At 46.9% G+C, this 18,740-nt stretch overlaps 1 protein-coding gene across 2 annotated transcripts in view; it reads right to left on the bottom strand.

Annotated features, from left to right (window-relative positions):
• LOC143936004 (cadherin-like protein 26) overlaps positions 1-18,740 on the bottom strand; it is a 139,827-nt gene that overhangs the window by 59,856 nt on the left and 61,231 nt on the right. For both annotated transcript variants that reach the window (XM_077460267.1, XM_077460266.1), the window contains exons 2-3: positions 15,750-15,806; positions 52-168 (exon numbers count right to left, since the gene is read on the bottom strand). In XM_077460267.1, coding sequence (XP_077316393.1) covers positions 52-168; positions 15,750-15,806 — 174 coding nt within the window. The remainder of the gene's footprint in view (positions 1-51; positions 169-15,749; positions 15,807-18,740) is intronic.

Here is an 18,740-nt window from a genome sequence, read left to right as displayed (position 1 = left end):
ATGTTTGTTAGACTACATTCTAAAAAATGTTAATAGCAGTCTTTTCCTTACATCTCCAGCTTTCTTTGGGAAGGGTCCAGGCTCATTTTCCTCCAAGACTATCGTAGTGAGGACCCATCTCCTCTTGGAACGACGCAGTACAACGGAGCTTCCTGCTGAATCCACATGCTATTTGCGAAGGCAAAATAAATGTAAATTATCAGTGATGTTTCCTTGCATTATCTGATGAATTATAAAATATATCAACAGATGCTGGTTACTTAAGAAATAAAATGTTCTCAACCTTCTTAGAACTCTTATTGTCAGAATGCACACACCTAGGCTTCAAAGTCCTCTAGCATGATATCCCTGGCGCTTTCCTATGCCTGAGGAGCTGCAGGTAAAGCTGCCTATACAAGTGAATAGCTGTTTGCAGTTACATTCATGTGCAGCAATGGCTTCTGCATCAGTGTTTACAGTGTAGTTTGCCCAAAAGCAAAAGTGGTGCATGCGGGAAAATATATTGTACGTGCATGCTCAGGTAAATGCACATTCAGGAGCCATCGACACTTACTCAAGTATGGCTGCATGTACCCTTTCACTTACAGTATCTCACAAAAGTGAGTACACCCCTCGCATTTTTGTAAATATTTTATTATATCTTTTCATGTGACAACACTGAAGAAACACTTTGCTACAATGTAAAGTAGTGAGTGTACAGCTTATAAAGCCATGTACATTTTCTGTCCCCTCAAAATAACTCAACACAGCCATTAATGTCCAAACCGCTGGCAACAAAAAGTGAAAATTTCCAAAATTGGTCCCAAAGTGTCAATATTTTGTGTGGCCACCATTATTTTCTAGCACTGCCTTAACCCTCTTGGGCATGGAGTTCACCAGATCTTCACAGATTGCCACTGGAGTCCTCTTCCACTCCTCCATGATGACATCACAGAGCTGGTGGATGTTCGAGACCTTTCACTCCTCCACCTTCCATTTGAGTTTGCCCCACAGATGCTCAATAGGGTTTAGGTCTGGAGACATGCTTGGCCAGATCATCACCTTTACCCTCAGCTTCTTTGGCAAGGCAGTGGTCATCTTGGAGGCGTGTTTGGGGTTATTATGTTGGAATACTGACCTGCGGCCCAGTCTCCGAAGGGAGGGGATCATGCTCTGCTTCAGTATGTCACAGTACATGTTGGCATTCATGGTTCCCTCAATGAACTGCAACTCCCCAGTACCGGCAGCACTCATGCAGCCGCAGACCATGACACTCCCACCACCATGCTTCACTGTAAGCAAGACACACTTGTCTTTGTACTCCTCACACACGCTTCACACCATCTGAATCAAATAATTTTATCTTGGTCTCATCAGACCACAGGACATGGTTCCAGTAATCCATGTCCTTAGTCTGCTCATCTTCAGCAAACTGTTTGCAGGCTTTCTTGTGCATCATCTTTATAAGAGGCTTCCTTCTGGGACGACAGCAATGCAGACCTATTTGATGCAGTGTGCGGCGTATGGTCTGAGCACTGACAGGCTGACCCCCCCACCCCTTCAAGCTCTGCAGCAATACTGGCAGCACTCATACGTCCCTTTCCCAAAGACAACCTCTGGATATGACACTGAGCAAATGCACTCAACTTCTTTGTCAACCTTGGCAAGGCCTGTTTTGAGTGGATCCTGTCCTGTTAAACCTCTGTATGGTCTTGGCCACCATGCTACAGCTCAGTTTCAGAGTCTTGGCATTCTTCTTATAGCCTAGGCCATCTTTATGTAGAGCAACAATTCTTTTTTTTTTCAGATCCTCAGAGAGTTCTTTGCCATGAGGTGCCATGTTGAACTTCCAGTGACCAGTATGAGAGAGTGAGAGCGATAACATCAAATTTAACACACCTGCTCCCCATTCACACCTGAGAACTTGTAACACTAATGGGTCACATGACATTGGTGAGGGAAAATGGCTAATTGGGCCCAATTTGGACATTTTTATTTAGGGGTGTACTCACTTTTGAGTTGTGTTATTTTGAGGGGACAGCAAATTTACACTGTTATACAAGCTGTACACTCACTACTTTATATTGTAGCAAAGTGTCATTTCTTCAGTGTTGTCACATTAAAATATATAATAAAATATTTACAAAAATGTGAAGGGTATATGAGTGCCTGTACATATTACTCATTAGGGTTATACTTCATTTTATCAACATTTAGTACAGTGATGGTCAAGTTTCTTGGTCGGTGGTACTCAACTCCTGTCCTCAGGACCCACTAACAGGCCAGGTTTTATGTATTACCTTGGGGAGATGCAAACTAGAATCCTGCAATCATTAAACAGCAAATGATATCACCTTTCATGTATTTCAGTTATCTTGCAAACCTGACCCGATAGTCCCGTTAGAACCACTGGTCTATGGGGTCTCGAGCGCAGCCTCTCATCACAAAATGGCCCCCCACAAAATAATTTAGTGAATGTAAGGCTACATAAAGCAGACACATACAGGAGATGGTAAAAGGCAATAGAAATGCCACAAGAGATAGTCAAAGACTAAAAAAAACTGCTGTTGGAGACTGGGGGCAGGTGTATAGGAGCCTGGTCATAGACCCCTGAAATGTTGCATGAGACTTCTAGAAAATCACTATTATTCTAGCCCAAGGCATACGATACTGCTACATTATACACTTTTACCAATTATAATCCAGTGCTTTTTACATCCTTAATATGTCACTTAGCAATATCTAATAAAAAATATCAAAACATAAAAGCTAAAAAGGACAACACCAAAAAGTAACACGGTGTGAACAATAAAACAAAACATGACATAAAGCACCTGAAATGCACCCGGAAACACATCAAAAAAATTCACCAGGGGGGGCGTGGCCTGGACGGTGACCAAGATGGCTGCCTAACTTGTGAGCTCCCGCGTTTTGGGGATACATTACCTGCTCATACGGGAGCCTACCACCTTTTCCTGCTATGCACAGGTCCACCAGGAGCTCGTCCACCTCCCGCACCCCTAAGGAGTCCAGGACCTTGCAGGGGAGGCATATCCCGGAGATATTTCGATCGCAGAAACACCAGGCCCATGAGCCTCCGCAGGCCCAATCCCCGGCCTCGCCTGACGGACCGCCACCGGTCCACGTGCCTGGTGCCTCCTCGCCCAGCCCTGGGGGGGCCCATCCCCCGAGCCTCTTCGACCTGGAGAAAGTCGCCCAGGACATCAAATGCACGGTGACCGCAGCTATCGCGGATCTCAAGGCGGATTTGCTGGCTGTGGCCCACCGCATGGACATCGTGGAACAAACCACCCAGACCCACGCCGCGGCCATTCGTCAGGTGCAATCTGCCTATGACTCCCAGCTCTCCCAGGTGTTCGAGCTCCACAGGCACGTCAAGGACCTGGACAACCGCGGACGACGGCATAATATCAGGGTGCGGGGTATCCCCGAAACCGTTGAGCCAGATGCCATCCAATCTACCCTGTGTGCCATATTCAACGACCTCATAGAGCGCCCGGCAGACTCCCCCATAGACATGGAAAGAGCTCATCGCGCCCTCCGCCCCCCACCTAGGGACTCTGAACCACCCAGGGACATTATTTGCGCTATTGTGAACTTTCCCCTCAAGGAAGAAATTCTTCGTAAAGCACGCATAAGGGGTCGTATTTCGTTTAATGGGGCAGAGGTGAAACTCTTCCAAGATCTATCGCAAATCACTCTTCAGAATAGGAAGGTGCTCCGACCGTTGCTGGAGACCCTACGTTCTAGAAATATTCAGTACCGCTGGAGGTTTCCCTTTGGCCTATCTGCCTCCGCCAGAGGGCGCTCTGCCCTCCTCCGCACTCCAGAGGATCTTCCGGCCTTCTGTGACCAACTCGACCTTCTGCACATCGAGCTCCCAGACTGGTATGCGATCTTCTTTCCGACGGAACCCTGGCGTCCTGTCTCTCTCAATCCATCGCCGAAAGCCGTTCATCAGACATCTCGCCACCGCCGACCTGGACCGATGTCTCCCAACGCCCGCTCGCTGCGCCGAGATCTGCGCCAACGAAGCCCCTCGCCTCCGCTAGTACGGGGCGAGGCCCTGGAGGACTAAGGGACGTAGCTGCCGACGGGGTCCTGGTGAGTGTGAGTACCTCTCCCCACTTTCAAACCCCTCCTGGCCCCTGTTCCTGAGACTTTCCTTGTTTGCTCTGCCATTCCCCTCCATCCCTTTACCGTTGGCTCCGGTTGACCATCCTAAGTCGCCATTTACCATGCTCCCCTGTGACATCCGAGACTGCCATATGTCACTCCTTGTAGCCTTGTGACACACAGTGTCTGCACATCTCGCCCCCGGACCATGGTGAACCCACGATACCAGGAGTCACTCCAGCCCAGCTGATGCCCGGAAAGGTGTCTGATATAGCCTAGGATTCACCGGACTGTATTTGCTGGACTACCCCCGCACCCCAGGCGGGTATCTATATCCATGCTGTTCCCTTCATCCCATCTTGGCCCTACACCCAGATTTCCTCCTTTTTCCTCCCAGTGTTTTCTCCATCGATATGGGCTGCAATCCCCCGGTGATTACCATTCCCTTTGCTGGTTTTTATTTTTCTTTTTGCTCCTAGGTCCCGGGGGGTTTTGGAACTCGGTTTATCCCATGATCCCTGTGGGGTAAGGCTTTTTCTTCCCCTCCCTCCTGCAGCCGAAATACCCACCTATATGCCCCCTCTTCACTTGGACGGCTATTGGGAAGACACAAATTTATGATCTTGCTACTCACCCCTGTAATTATATGTCATTTTCTCTCAGGTTGACTCCATAAGCTATGCATTTGCCCTCGAGGCTCCCCCTACCCCCACCCGCTGCCCTTCCTCCCCCTTTCCATGTCCCTTCCTCCCCTTCCCTCCCTCTCCCCCTTCCTTCCCTCCCCCCCTTCCCCCCCCCCTTCCCCCTTTCTCCTACCCTCTCCCCCTCCCTCCCGATCCTTCTCCAAGGAGGCTGGGGTACTCGACCAGGACTCCTCATAGGCCTCCTCCCCCTAGGCCAATTTTCATCTGTGGAAGATGTTATGTTAATTTGCAATACTGTTTATATACTTTGGTTGTACTGTATAGGCCCTGTGACATATGGCTCGTTTTATTATGTTTGGTCACGGTGCTCTATTGTTTTACGGTTTCGCTAACATTGTCTAACAGCATGTTCTCTTTCCAGGTTCCTTTCCATTGGTAGGCTCCCCTATACGCCTGGTCCCACCTCAGAGTAGGTGAGGCCCCTCCTATCTCCATCTAGCCCCCCCTGGACCGCGGCCATCCCGTGGTCCCCGTCTGTTCTATAGTCCCCACACAGCAGTCTCTTCGAGACAAGGCTGACACACCAGAATTCTCCACCCGTCCTCCTAGGTAGGCAGCTGGACTAGTCCTACCTCTGGTATTCCGTTCCCCCAGTCCCCTACCCTTACCCTCACCCACCCTTTCTTCCCCAATACGTTTCCTCTTCTTCCATTCCCTTGCCTTTTTTCTCTCTCTCTCCCTATCCCCCCTTTCCCCCCCCCCTGACCTGCCCCCATACCCTTCCCCCCTTATCCTCCTCTCTACTATTTCCACCCCGCTCTCCACCCCCCTCCCTGCTCTCCCTTAGGGGTGTAGCCCCCGCCTCTTCTTCCCCTGTGTAGACTTCTGCATCTGCGCTCCCGGTGAATAGCTTCTCCACCTGCCTAGTCCCTTACGATGCAGCCTACTCCCTCAATTAGTACCCCTCTGAAACTGAAATGTGTCTCCCTCAACGTGAAGGGGCTTAACCTGCCTGAAAAAAGGTCTCAGGTGCTCTCCTCTTTAACCAAATTCAAAGCGCATTTCATTTTCTTGCAGGAGACGCACTTTCGTTCTGACGCCATCCCTACACTGTCGAACCACATTTACAAGACTGCCTTCCATGCCACCAATCCTGTAGCAAAAACGAAGGGCGTGTCCGTCCTTATCTCCAAGCATGCTAATTTCTGTCTGACCGACTCCTTGATAGACCCGGAGGGCAGGTATGTCTTCCTTAAGGGCACTTACGCGTCTACACCAATCACGTTGGCCAACATCTATTGCCCAAATGAACACCAGGTAACTTTTTTCCGTACAACCTGTGCCCTCCTAACTTCCTTTCAGAGCGTAATGCTCCTCCTTGCTGGGGACTTCAATGTACCCCTGAACCCCCTATTGGATACGTCCACCGGGACGTCCTCGCTGACGTACAAAGCCCTACGCCAGATCAAATCCCAACTCCAGGCCTTATCACTTCACGACGCTTGGCGCACTCTCTATCCCTCCTCCAAAGACTATACATTCTTCTCGGCCCCCCACCAAAAATACTCCAGAATAGATTTCTTTTTTATATCTCAGAAAGACCTCCCCCTCCTCCAGCACTCCTCCATTGAACCTTTGTTCCTCTCTGATCACCACCCTATCACACTCACGCTCTCTTTCCCCGAGTCCTGCCCCAAAACAAAAATATGGCGCTTTAACCCATCTCTGCTTAAAGACCCCCTCGCCCTGGAACGTATACGCTCGAGTATTCGGCTGTACTTCCAGGAGAACTCAGAGTCCGTCGCCTCCCCGGTCTCTCTCTCAAGTGTGTGATTAGGGGGGAACTGATGGCTATCTCCTCACAAGACAAAAAACTGCATCAGGAACGTGTGTCTACCCTCCTGACACAGCTAAAGTCGTTGGAACTGTCCCACAAACAATCACAAGCTCAGACTACTCTCCAGGACCTGGTCCACACCCGTGCTCTGCTCGCGGAAGAGTTGGGCAAACGCACTAAAAGGCGACATATCCTTGGCCAAAGGATCTTTTATGAGCATGGCAACAAGTGTGGCCGCCTCCTGGCACGCTCGGTTCAATCTGCCAAACTATCACCCACTGTCCACAACTTACGCAGCCCTACGGGCTCTTTACTTACCAAAAACGAGGACATTGCGAAAGAATTAGAAAATTTTTATACCAAACTCTATAACCTTCAGCCACTCCGTCACTCCCAATCCGCGCGAGAGGCCCACAATACCATTATCGCGGACTTTATCTCACTGCACAGCCCCAAGCCCATCTCCCCCCTGTGTACTCAATCCCTGGAAGCACGGTTTTCTCCCCTTAAGCTAGACATCGCATTGAAACAGATGAAGGTCGGCAAAAGCCCGGGGCCCGACGGATTTTCCCTCCAATATTATAAAACTTTCCTAGACATTCTCTCCCCTAACCTTTTACACACGTTTAACGCCTTAGCTGATCCCCAAGTCCGACCAGACCAGATGTTAAAAGCCCATATCGCCGTAATACCCAAGGATGGCAAGGATCCGCTCCTGGTAGCGAACTATAGGCCAATATCACTATTGAATGTAGACATAAAAATCTATGCCAAGATCCTAGCCAACAGATTGCTACCCCTGATCTCTAGTCTGATTCCCAACGACCAGGTGGGTTTTGTCCCGGGCAGGGAGGCCCGGGACAACACCACCCGTGCCTTGAACCTACACCATTGGCTCACTTCTTCCAAAACTCACGGCTTTTTTCTCTCACTAGACGCCGAGAAGGCGTTCGATAGAGTGGCCTGGGACTACATGCGAGCAGTCTTGGCTGCGGTGGGCTTAGGTGACCGCCTCTATAATGGCCCTGTACGCCGGCCCCACCGCGGCGGTGAGAGTCAATGGCCACCTATCGAACGCCTTCCCCATTAACAACGGCACTCACCAGGGCTGCCCCCTCTCCCCACTGATATATATTCTCACTTTAGAGCCCCTTTTAAACAAACTCAGAGCGAACCCTGATATCAGGGGAGTCCTGGTGAAGGGTAGGGAGTTTAAGGTCTCAGCTTTTGCGGACGACATTTTGCTTTCCCTGACCTCACCGCGCACTTCTCTCCCATCACTTCTCCGTGATTTGGAGGCTTTTGGGAAGATTTCCAACCTCAGAATTAATTACTCCAAGTCTCATGCCCTAAATGTCACCCTGCCCTTCCAGGAAGTAGCCCATTGCCAAGCAGCCTTTCCCTTTCAATGGGAACGCACCGCTATCTCGTATCTAGGTATTAAAATCCCGCATCACCTCTCAGACCTCTACCCCCTCAACTTTCACGCTGCCTTGGCCCACACTCAAACCTATCTTAAGGAGTGGAATCACCTCAATGTGTCATGGTTCGGCCGGGCAGCCCTGCTTAAAATGATTATCTTACCTCGCTTCCTATACCTGATCCAAACTATCCCCATGGCCTTACCTGGCAGCTTTTTCTCCTCCTACCGGAGGATCTGCTCGGCCTTTCTGTGGAAAGACTCCCCCCCCCCCCCCCCCGAGGATCAAATACTCTCGACTTACGCTGCCCAAACCTAAAGGAGGTATTGCCCTCCCGGACCTACACAAATACTATGTAGCCTGCCACCTCACCAGGATTGCAGACTGGAATATCCACCCCCTCGAAAAATTATGGGTATCTCTGGAAAACGCCCTCTCCCCTGTTCCCATCCATCTTCTTCCCTGGCTACTCCCGAAACAATGGCCACATTCGCTGGTCACACACCCATTTATCTACACTTCCTTGACGTTATGCAAGAAAATCTCCGCCAACGTACCTATTGCACCGTCCCCAGGCCCCTTAACCACACTGCGATGCAACCCTGACTTTCCCCCTGGAAATTCACCTAACTTTCTTCGGCAGGACTGGCCCTTTGAGGACGTCCTTGCCTCGCACTTCTACCCGGGGGACAGGATCGCCTCTTTTGACACTCTTAGAAACCTCTCGAAATCCTCCTCCTTCTCGTTCTGGATGTACCGTCAAATTTGCCACTTCCTCTCCACCCAGGCCTCCCCGGACAACTGGACGATACCACTCACCCCATTTGAGGACTTGTGTAACCGTAAGGCGCCCCAAAAGCACCTCATCTCCCTCCTATATGCCCTTATCTCCGACCCGGGCGTTTCGACCCTATCCCCGTCGCAATCCTCTTGGCACAGAGACCTGGCGACCCCCTTAACACCGGAAGAATGGACTAGAGTCCATGAATACGCACACGGTGGTTCACTGAATGTCGCCATTCAGGAGAACGGATATAAAATCCTCACTAGGTGGTACAGGACCCCATCCCGCCTCCATAAATTCTCCCCTGCTATCCCGAATGTCTGCTGGAGATGTAACGCCGATGTAGGGACGATGGTACACATATGGTGGGCCTGTCCAGGCATCCAACCTTTCTGGAGGGAAGTTCACAGACTCATCTTAGCAGTTACCACTTTTGACTTAGACTTCTCACCGGCACAATTTCTCCTCCACCACACGTCCCTATCCCGGAGGGCTTATTTTAAATCCCTGGCCATGCACATGGTCAACGCTGCAAGATTGTGTATCCCTAGACACTGGCGGACTACCCACGCCCCAACTTTGGGTGAATGGTTTGCGACCATCTCCAGGATTGGTGACATGGAAGAGTTGATCCACATATCCCAAGAGAGAATGGAGAAATTCTCCTTTACCTGGGCCTGTTGGTCTCACTTTACAACTACCCCTGAATTTAAACAACATGTTCCCCCAGATTGAGCATTGACTCTCACCTAGGGTCTTGCAACTCATTCCTTTTGCCCCTCAGAGACTTGGGGCGAGGGGCTACACCCCCTTTTCTTTCTCTCTTTTCCCTTTCTCTCCCCTCCTTGATCCCCCCCCCCCCCATTCCCCATTGCCCTTCCCCCTCCCCTGTTTTCTTGCCTGTTTCCCGGTTTCGCTGTGCGATTTGAGCCCATACAAAATAAATAGTCTAAAATCGCACTGCAAAGAAAAGCATGCAATTTGAACAGGAATGCTGGGCGATTCCTATCAGAATGACATGCGTTTTCCTGCACCACTCCTGAGACGCGCCGCATCATGACTGGCCACGCAATCATCTGGGACCTGTGACATGTCCCAGATGATTGCCTAGAGGGAGGGGGGAGAGGTGATCTTCCTTCCTGCGCTGAGGGTGCGCCAGAAGGAAGTGGGAGCTGGAACCCTCTGAAAATGACATGCCAAATGTGGCATGTCAGGGGGGTCACCTTCTCTTAAAGAGGAAGTTCCATTTTTGGGTGGATCACCACTTTAAATTCGGGGATTTCATTCCTTTTCATTTGACTTTCCTGATAGAATGAGAAACTCAGCGCATGTTAATAACAAAATGAACACTAGAAGGCGCTCTTATACATACTCCCAAACCAGTATTTTCAAAGTGAACTGTGAATCGTCAGACAAGTAATTATTATTCAAAACAGAACTTGGAATTGTACAAAAGTTTCAAGGTCAGTCAACGCATCAAGACCTGCTTGACAACGCTGTCAGTTTTACTAATGTTTTGTGTGTACACATTCCTGGTGTCATACAACCTCAGGACTTCAAGCGGGACTTGGGTGCCAATTTACAAGAAGGAAACCTTTGCTGAGAGAAATTGACAGCCTGCTTTTTCTGCACACCTTCTGAGAAATGCTGGTTCTCTCACCAGGATGATCGCTCATTTCTGATTTTGCTAATCTGGAACAGGCTGGCATTAGGCAAAATCAGGACTCTTTATCTGCATATTTGACTTCATTGCATTCCAAGGCACTGACCCTGAACAGAGGCTGCTTGCATTTTCAGTATGAGATCAAGCACAGACGTTTTATATTTTCCTCTTAGGAACGTTTTTCTAAATGTCCTGGTTGAACTAGCATAAGATTGAATTGTGGTGGACACGGTCATTTGTGTAGATGCTGGCCAGGGCTGGACTTACCATTGGGCTTGACTGGGCTCAAGCCCATGGGCCCTGCCCAATAGGGGGCCCGCGGGCCCCACAGAGATACATTGCCGAGTGTACTCGGCTCGGCTCCACTCACAATCACGCCCAGTCCCCTCCTATGATGGACATAACACAGGGATTGGGTGTGACTGTGAGCTGGGCTGAGTACACTCGGCTACTCTCGGCTCCGCTCGGGACTGCGAGAGTACCCATGAGCCGCCAAGAGGACCCCAGAGCCATTTTTAAATGTCAAGACTGCAATAACAAGGCTGCAAATGACAAGACTGCAAATGACACTGGGGCAAGGCTGCAAATGAGAAGGCTACACTGACAAGGCTACAATGACACTGGACAAGGCTGCAGATGGATGAGCAAGGCTGCAGATGGACACTGATAAGGCTGCATTGATGGGCATTTAAATGTAATTTTTTTCCTTAAACTTCCCTCCTACACTTGGGGTGCGTGTTATACGCCGATAAGGTAGGGCCTGAAAGTGACTCAAGCCCAGGGGCCCCCACCACCCTAAGTCCTGCCCTGATGCTGGCGACCCCCCAGGGTGGCTAATGGTGCAGCCAAAATAATATGTCTGGGTTAGATGTTGGCATCCAATCTCTACTGTTCTCTTGATAAGGTTGGCTCTAGTGGTGTTGCTGCTTGTGCAATCATACCTGATCGACTGATATCAGTATGCATACAAATTCAGAGATTACGCTCCTATGTGTGACACTGTTATAACACAGAGGCAGATCTCTTCAAAATAACTTATCTGGAACCTGATGAAAATGGTGCTCCCCAAGAGTCAGGTACCATAAACATAAATGTCTCACTGATCAGAAAAGTCTCTTATAGCTTAAAGAGGAAGTAAACGCTGATTGGTTTTACTTCCTCTTTGTTTCCCTGCAAAAGGTAAAGCATAATGGGCTACTATGCATCGCATAGTAGCCCATTATGTGTCACTTACCTGCAGGAGAAGCCCTCGATGTCCCTGTCTTCCTCGCTAGTAGCGAGCGTCCATTCTTCACCCCTCTTCCGGGTCCATTAACTCAAGCTCTGTGACTGGCCGGAGTTACACAACAGATATCAGAGCCCCCATCTCAACCCAGCAATGTTGCATGCGCACAGTGGCCGCCAGTCACGGCATGTCCCGAGCTAGAAACGGCACAGCGTGCCCTAACTCCGGTGCATGCGCAGAAGAAATCGCTGTACGGTGATTTGCAAATATCTCCTAGACCGTGTATAAGATCAGTGTATCATTTTTTGTTTCAATATGTTTATTGAGTTTTTGGGTAAACAAGAGAGATTCATAAACAAGCTCGTTGATCGCCCACGCAGGGGGTCAATATGATCAATATTGTTCACAATTATCCTATGACATGTGAAAATAGGGGATGGTATCAAAAAATGAATACTGCATAAAATGAAAAATCACCAAAATTGTTGCCGAAGGGGAGGCTCTTCTCCAGCAACCCCCCTCCATAGGGGGCAATGGCAGGAACCAGGATAGTGAGAAACCAGAAAGAAAGCGAGAAGAGCGAAAAGGCAGAGAGACAGAGAGGGAGTCATAGATAGGAGAGGGGGGAAAGGGAGAACTTGGACTCCGAAGCCCGACAGAAGGGAGTCAAACAAGGCCCAAACAGGATGCTTGAAGTGTGGGGAACGCATAAGCGATCCATGGTTCCCAAATTTTGAGAAAATTGGCATGTGAGTCATTCACAATACTGAACAATTTGTTCCTAAAGCAACATAGCAGTCATGCGTGTCCTTACCCCTTGAAAAGCTACGCACTGGGTCTTCTAGGCTTGAGCTATAGTCCATTTAGCAGCTATAAAGAGGTAAGTGGCCAGCTTCTGCTGTGGCGCGAACAAACCAGGTATTGGACAATGTACTAGGGCTAGCTTAGCGTCTCTTCAGACTGTTAGATGGAAGAGGGTCTGCAGTAAGTCAAAAACCCTAGACCAGAACCCCACCAGTCTTGGGCAGGACCATGTGGTATGTATGACATCACCTTGCTGTCCACAGTTGCGGAAACATCCATCAGTACTTCCCAGGAAAGCATGAGCTGTGCGGGCAGGGACCCAGTACCATCGGAATAGGACCTTATATGCTGCTTCCAGGGGGTTTGTGTTAAACAAGCATTTGGCCACCATTTTGCAGGTCTTACTCCAGTCTTCTAGGTCTATGGGGGCCCGGAGGTCCCTTTCCCATAGGGGCATATAAGAGAGGGGTGCTGATGACGAACGTCCATTCAAAGATGCATAGATAGCCGAAATGAGGCCGGGGGACCCAGGGTGATGCTGACATGCTGCATGTTCAAAAAAGATATTTTGAAATGGGTAAGTGGATGTGCGGCGCAAGGCAGTAATCTAGTGTTTCAAATGAAGGAAGCCATAATGTTCTCTAGCCAGTGTATCGTGTGTTTCTCGGGTGGTCTCCCAAGAAAGAAAGGAGCAAGAGTAAAGAAAGTTTTGAACCGATGGGTAGCCATGAGAGAGCCACCAAGAGAATGCCTGAGGCTCCTCAAGGCCTGGGGGGAAAAGAGAATTGTGAGTGATTTGGAGTAGTGGTAAAAAGGAGGACATCAAATTACCAGAGTAGCGAACTGAGTCCCAAATCTGCAGACCATGCAGCAGCACGGGGCTCAGAGAAGGGGGGGGGGTGCAATTTATGAGGGAGCCAGAGCAAAGCTTGGAGCGATGACGAGTTGCAGTTGGGAAATTCAAGTAACACCCAAAGAGGAACATCCGTGGTCATATGGAGCATGGTCAACGGGGAAATTTGCACCTCTGTATGGTACTTGGAGACATTGGGGACCCCCAGGCCTCCTTGTAGTATACGGGTTTAAAGAGTAAATCTAGGGACTCTAGGTTGTTTATGCACCCAGATAAATTGGAGAATCATTTTGCAAAAGTCAAAGAAAGAAATAGGGCACTCTAACTGGCAGAGTGCGAAAGTAATAGAGAACTTTGGGAAGGATCGTCATTTTAACTGCAGCGATCCTTCCTATCCATGAAAGGGTGAGAAATTGCCATGAATGCATGAGGGTGGTCAAAACACGCAACAAGGGGTAGTAGTTGGTGAAAAACAAAGAAGAGTAGGAAGGCGTTAGTTTGATGCCTAAATATTCAATTGAGTGAGATGCCCAACGATACTGGAAATGTTCTTGAAGACGCTGCACCACATCAGTAGGGAGGTTGACGTTCAACGTTGTGGTTTTGGAGGAGTTCATTTGAAGGCCGGAGATGGCTGAAAATCAGTCTAACACAAGTTGCAGGTTGGGAAGGGAGATGAGTGGGTTTGACAGTATCAGAAGTGTGTCATCTGCAAAACAATTGGCTTTATACTGGGCTCCAGCATAAGGCACTCCCGAAATATCAACATTAGCCCTGATCGCTGCCGCCGATGGCTCCAGTGGCAAAAATAAAAGCGCTGGTGACAGGTACCCCGAAAGATAGGAAATAAGTCTGCATATTTTACGGATGCCGACTGAGAGGAATAGACTTTTTATCTCGCACGTTTCATGTTTTAAAAAAAAAAAAAAAAATGTAAGTTAGCCCAATTTTTTTACATGTGAAAGATGAAGTTATGGTTACAGTAAATAGATACCTAATATGTCATGCTTCAAAATTGCACATGCTCTTGGAATGGTGCCGAACTTTGTGACATAAAAATCCCCATAGGTGATGTTTTAAGTTTTTTTTACAGAGGAGGTCTAGGTCTAGAATTATTGCTCTCGCTCTAACATTCGTGGCGATATCTCACGTGTGGTTTGAACACCGTTTTCATATGGTTAACAGTGAGAGAAAGAACAACAACAAAAATATCCAGAAAAAAGCTTTAAAAAAAAAAAAAAAATGTATGAATTGATTTGCATTTTAATGAGTGAAATAAGTATTTTATCCCCTATCAATCACAAAGATTTCTGGCTCCCCGGTGTCTTCTATACAGTCAACGAGCTGAGGTTAGGAGCATTCTCTTAAAGGGAGTGCTCCTAATCTCAGCTTGTTACCTGTTTAAAAGACACCTGTCCACAGAAGCAATCAGATTCCAACCTCTCCACCAAGACCAAAGATCTGTCCAAGGATGTCAGGGTCAAGATTGTAGACCTACACAAGGCTGGAATGGGCTACAAGACCATCGCCAAGCAGATTGGTGAGAGTGTGACAACAGTTGGCACGATTATTCACAAATGGAAGAAACACAAAATAACTGTCAATCTCCCTCAGTCTGGTGCTCCATGCAAGATCTCACCTGGTGGAGTTTCAATGATGGTGAAGAATCAGCCCAGAACTACACGGGAGAATCTGCACAATGATCTCAAAGCAGCTGAGACCATAATCACCAACAATTGGTAACCCACTACGCCATGAAGAACTGAAATCCTGCAGTGCCTGCAAGATCCCCCTGCTTAAGAAAGCACATGTACAGGCCCGTCTGAAGTTTGCTAATGAACATCTGAATGATTCAGAGGAGAACTGGGTGAAAATGTTGTGGTCAGATGAAACCAAAATCAAGCTCTTTGGCATCAACTCAACTCACCGTGTTTGGAGGAGGAAGAATGCTGCCTATGACCCCAAGAACACCACCCCCACCATCAAACATGGCGGTGGAAACTTTATGCTTTGAGGGTGTTTTTCTGCTAAGGGGACAGGACAACTTCACTGCATCAAAGGGACGATGGATGGGGCCATGTACCGTCAAATCTTGGGCGAGAACCTCCTTCCCTCAGCCAGGTTATTGAAAATGGGTTGTGGATGAATATTCCAAGATGACAATGACCCAAAACATTTGGATATTAGTGAATGTCTGACGCAGCTGAGATCGTCCGGATTAGGGCAAAGATTATGTCACAGCTATAACCACGTTATACAATACAGAATGCAGGTTTGCTGATGTAAACCTGCACTTTGCATTTGTACAGTAATTCCATATGGGTGTGCCTGTCATAGTCATTAACCTTGCAGTTACGCTTAGCCCTATATGTTACTTATTCACAGGGCTGTAATGTACATACGCGCTTGTTTCGTGCTTGGACCCCTCCTTGTTCCTGCTGTGCATGGACTCTTACCACCTGAAAAATGAAAAAATAAAATATGCACATTACTTAAAAATAAATTTTTATACATTCTTGTTTTAGCACAAAATATTCCACTCCAAATAAAACTGACATGGCAAATTATGGTGTGGTTGAATTCCTCACTGCCTGTTTATATCTCTTGCTGATCCAATAGCACGGGATATTTATAAATCATTTTTATTTATTTTTTTCTTGTCAAAAAGAGACATTTTGAAGGTGTAACGCTCTTGAAGCTGAACACCAAAATTACTTGTTTCATCTAAATTCTGAAGAATTCATTGTAGACAGCGGTTGGCGCCACTAGCTGAACTTGTAAAAGCAACTAGGAATTTGTATTATCATCACACCTTTAATGGAGTTTTTCAAACAAAGTATACATGTATACATACACACACACACTATATATATATATATATAAAAAAAATGTCAGATTACTAGATAAAGCTAAAAATGTTAGCAGGAAGCACAGTTGAGTCGTAAATTTTATAGATAGGCAACTCCTATCCTCATAATGATTAGTGGTTCCAAATTAATATTAACTACTGCAGTAGGGAACAGACACAAAAGATACGCTCAGCATCTCTCCAAATAACAGTTTTTTATTATTATGCAAGTGAAGGTTTTTATACACCTGAATACGTGGGTATCACATTTATATTACAATTGTACGTTTATGGTAACAAGGGGCGTAACATAGGCAGACTAATTCTATTTAGGACTCAAAAGAATGCAAACATGTACTGAAAACATTATTAGTGCCGTGTGCACAGTGAGTGCAGTGTGCAATACATACAAAATAGAATACAATTATATACAGAACTTACGAATTTCCATTACACAGTAAATCTGTACTAAAATAAATGTTTATGCATATATCCCCCTGCAGTGTTGCCAACCTCCCATAACATTGCTTACTGACAAAACATGTAAAATTTACTGGCAGAGCTCATTTTTTACTGACAACCGGGAAAAAAAAATCACAGAGCTCCTATTAAAAACGAAGACAACTGATATGTAAACATATAAAACACAATATGGAAACATTGACAATATACATAACAAATAATTAGTCTTGTTTACACTTAAAAAGCCAAAACAGCATGACAAAATTATCAGCTCCTGATATTTACAGACAGTTGTAAATAATGTGTGATTTTCACAAGCTGTCAGTAAATTTACTGACTGTTGGCAACCCTGATCCCCTGCATTTACATATAATCTGCTCTCTACAGGTTGGTTAATATACTGATTAACCACTAGAGATTCGGCTATAGCGCGGACCTGCTTTGCCGGGACTATGGGACTTCGTCCCATGCGCGCGCTGCGCGCTCTGTGATCAGCGAGTCTATGGGAGACTCACCTGATCACGGATCGGAGCAAGGGGTCGATCCCGACCCCTTACCACGTGATCAGCTGTCAGCCAATGACAGCTGATCATGTGACACAACAGAGCCGGTAATCAGCTATTTTTCCTCCTCACGCTGACAGCGCGAGGAGAAAAAAAAAAGCCGATCACCGGCGTCCGTGATCGGGACATCAGTCCCGATCACGGCCAGCTTATCAGTGCCCACCTGCCCCCTGCCAGTGCCACCTAAATATTAAAATCAGTGCCCACAGTGCCATCCATCAGTGCCACCCATCAGTACTCACAGTGCCACCCAGTGCCCACAGTGCCACCTATCAGTGCCCACAATCTGCCTCAACAGTACTGCACCCCAGTGCCACATATCCGTGCCCATCAGTGTCATCTACCAGTGCCCATCAGTGCAAATCAGTGCCGCCCATCAGTGCCACCTATCAGTGCCCATCAGTCCCATCTATCAGTGGTACCTATCAGTGCCCCTTAGTGCCACCCATCTTTGCCCATCAGTGCCGCCTTATCTGTGCCCATCAGTACTGCCTTATCTGTGCCCATCAGTACTGCCTTATCTGTGCCCATCAGTACTGCCTTATCTGTGCCTACTAGTGCCGCCTTAACTGTGCCTATCAGTGCAGCCTATCAGTGCCCACCAGTGCCGCCTCATCAGCGCATTTCAATGAAGGAGAAAAATTACCTGTTTGCTAAATTTTATAACAAACTATGAAACGTGATTTTTTATTTTTTTTTATTTTGCATCTTTTTTTGTTTGTTTATCAAAAAATAAAACTCCCAGCTGTAATTAAATACCACCAAAAGAAAGCTCTATTTGTGGGAAAAAAATGCTAAAAATTTCATTTGGGTACAGTGTTGTATGACCGCGCAATTGTCATTCAAAATGCATCAGCGTTGAAAGCTGAAAATTGGTCTGGGCAGGAGGGGGTTTAAGTGCCCAGTAAGCAAGTGGTTAAACTTGTGGAGATTAAAAACGCCACGTTGAAAAAATTTAGAAAAAAAAAAAAGTGATTTGCCCTGTTTGTATTCATATACTGTATTTTGCCAAAAAATTAAAATAAAGAATAAAAAATAAAATAAAAAATAAAAACAACTAATTCAGGAGAAAGAAATTCTACAGTATTCGGACCAGGTTTCCTTTCCTTTGTTTAAAATGAAATAAATGTGAAATAATTTTAAGCAAACAAAAACATTTTAATAGCGTTATGCTGACAATATTGCCTGAATTTACCATATATTTTTTACAAGAACCTGCCCAGATGTATGTCTTTCCATAATTAGATTCACACTCAGTCACAGTCAGTGGTGCAGTGTAACATTTGGAGTCTGAGATGCTCTTTACTAGCTGACAAATTGGAGTAAAATTAAATAATGTATTTTTATTTCAGCATAAGAGATGAGACAACACCAAGTAGTTACAGAGACTGAATTTGAATTGCAATTTACATATATACATAATGTATTTGTTTTCTTTACAGCGGAGCTAAAACCATCAATGTATCTACACTCACAATTAAAAACTCCATTAAACCTCTGGAAGATAATTAAAAGCTATA

This window comes from Lithobates pipiens, unplaced genomic scaffold (genome assembly GCF_037356315.1).
Source record: "Lithobates pipiens isolate NorthernLeopardFrog02 unplaced genomic scaffold, aLitPip1_a1.2 Scaffold_28, whole genome shotgun sequence".
NCBI lineage: Eukaryota > Metazoa > Chordata > Amphibia > Anura > Ranidae > Lithobates > Lithobates pipiens.
The sequence above is the reverse complement of the archived record's forward strand: the minus strand, read 5'-3'. Positions and strand labels throughout refer to the sequence as shown.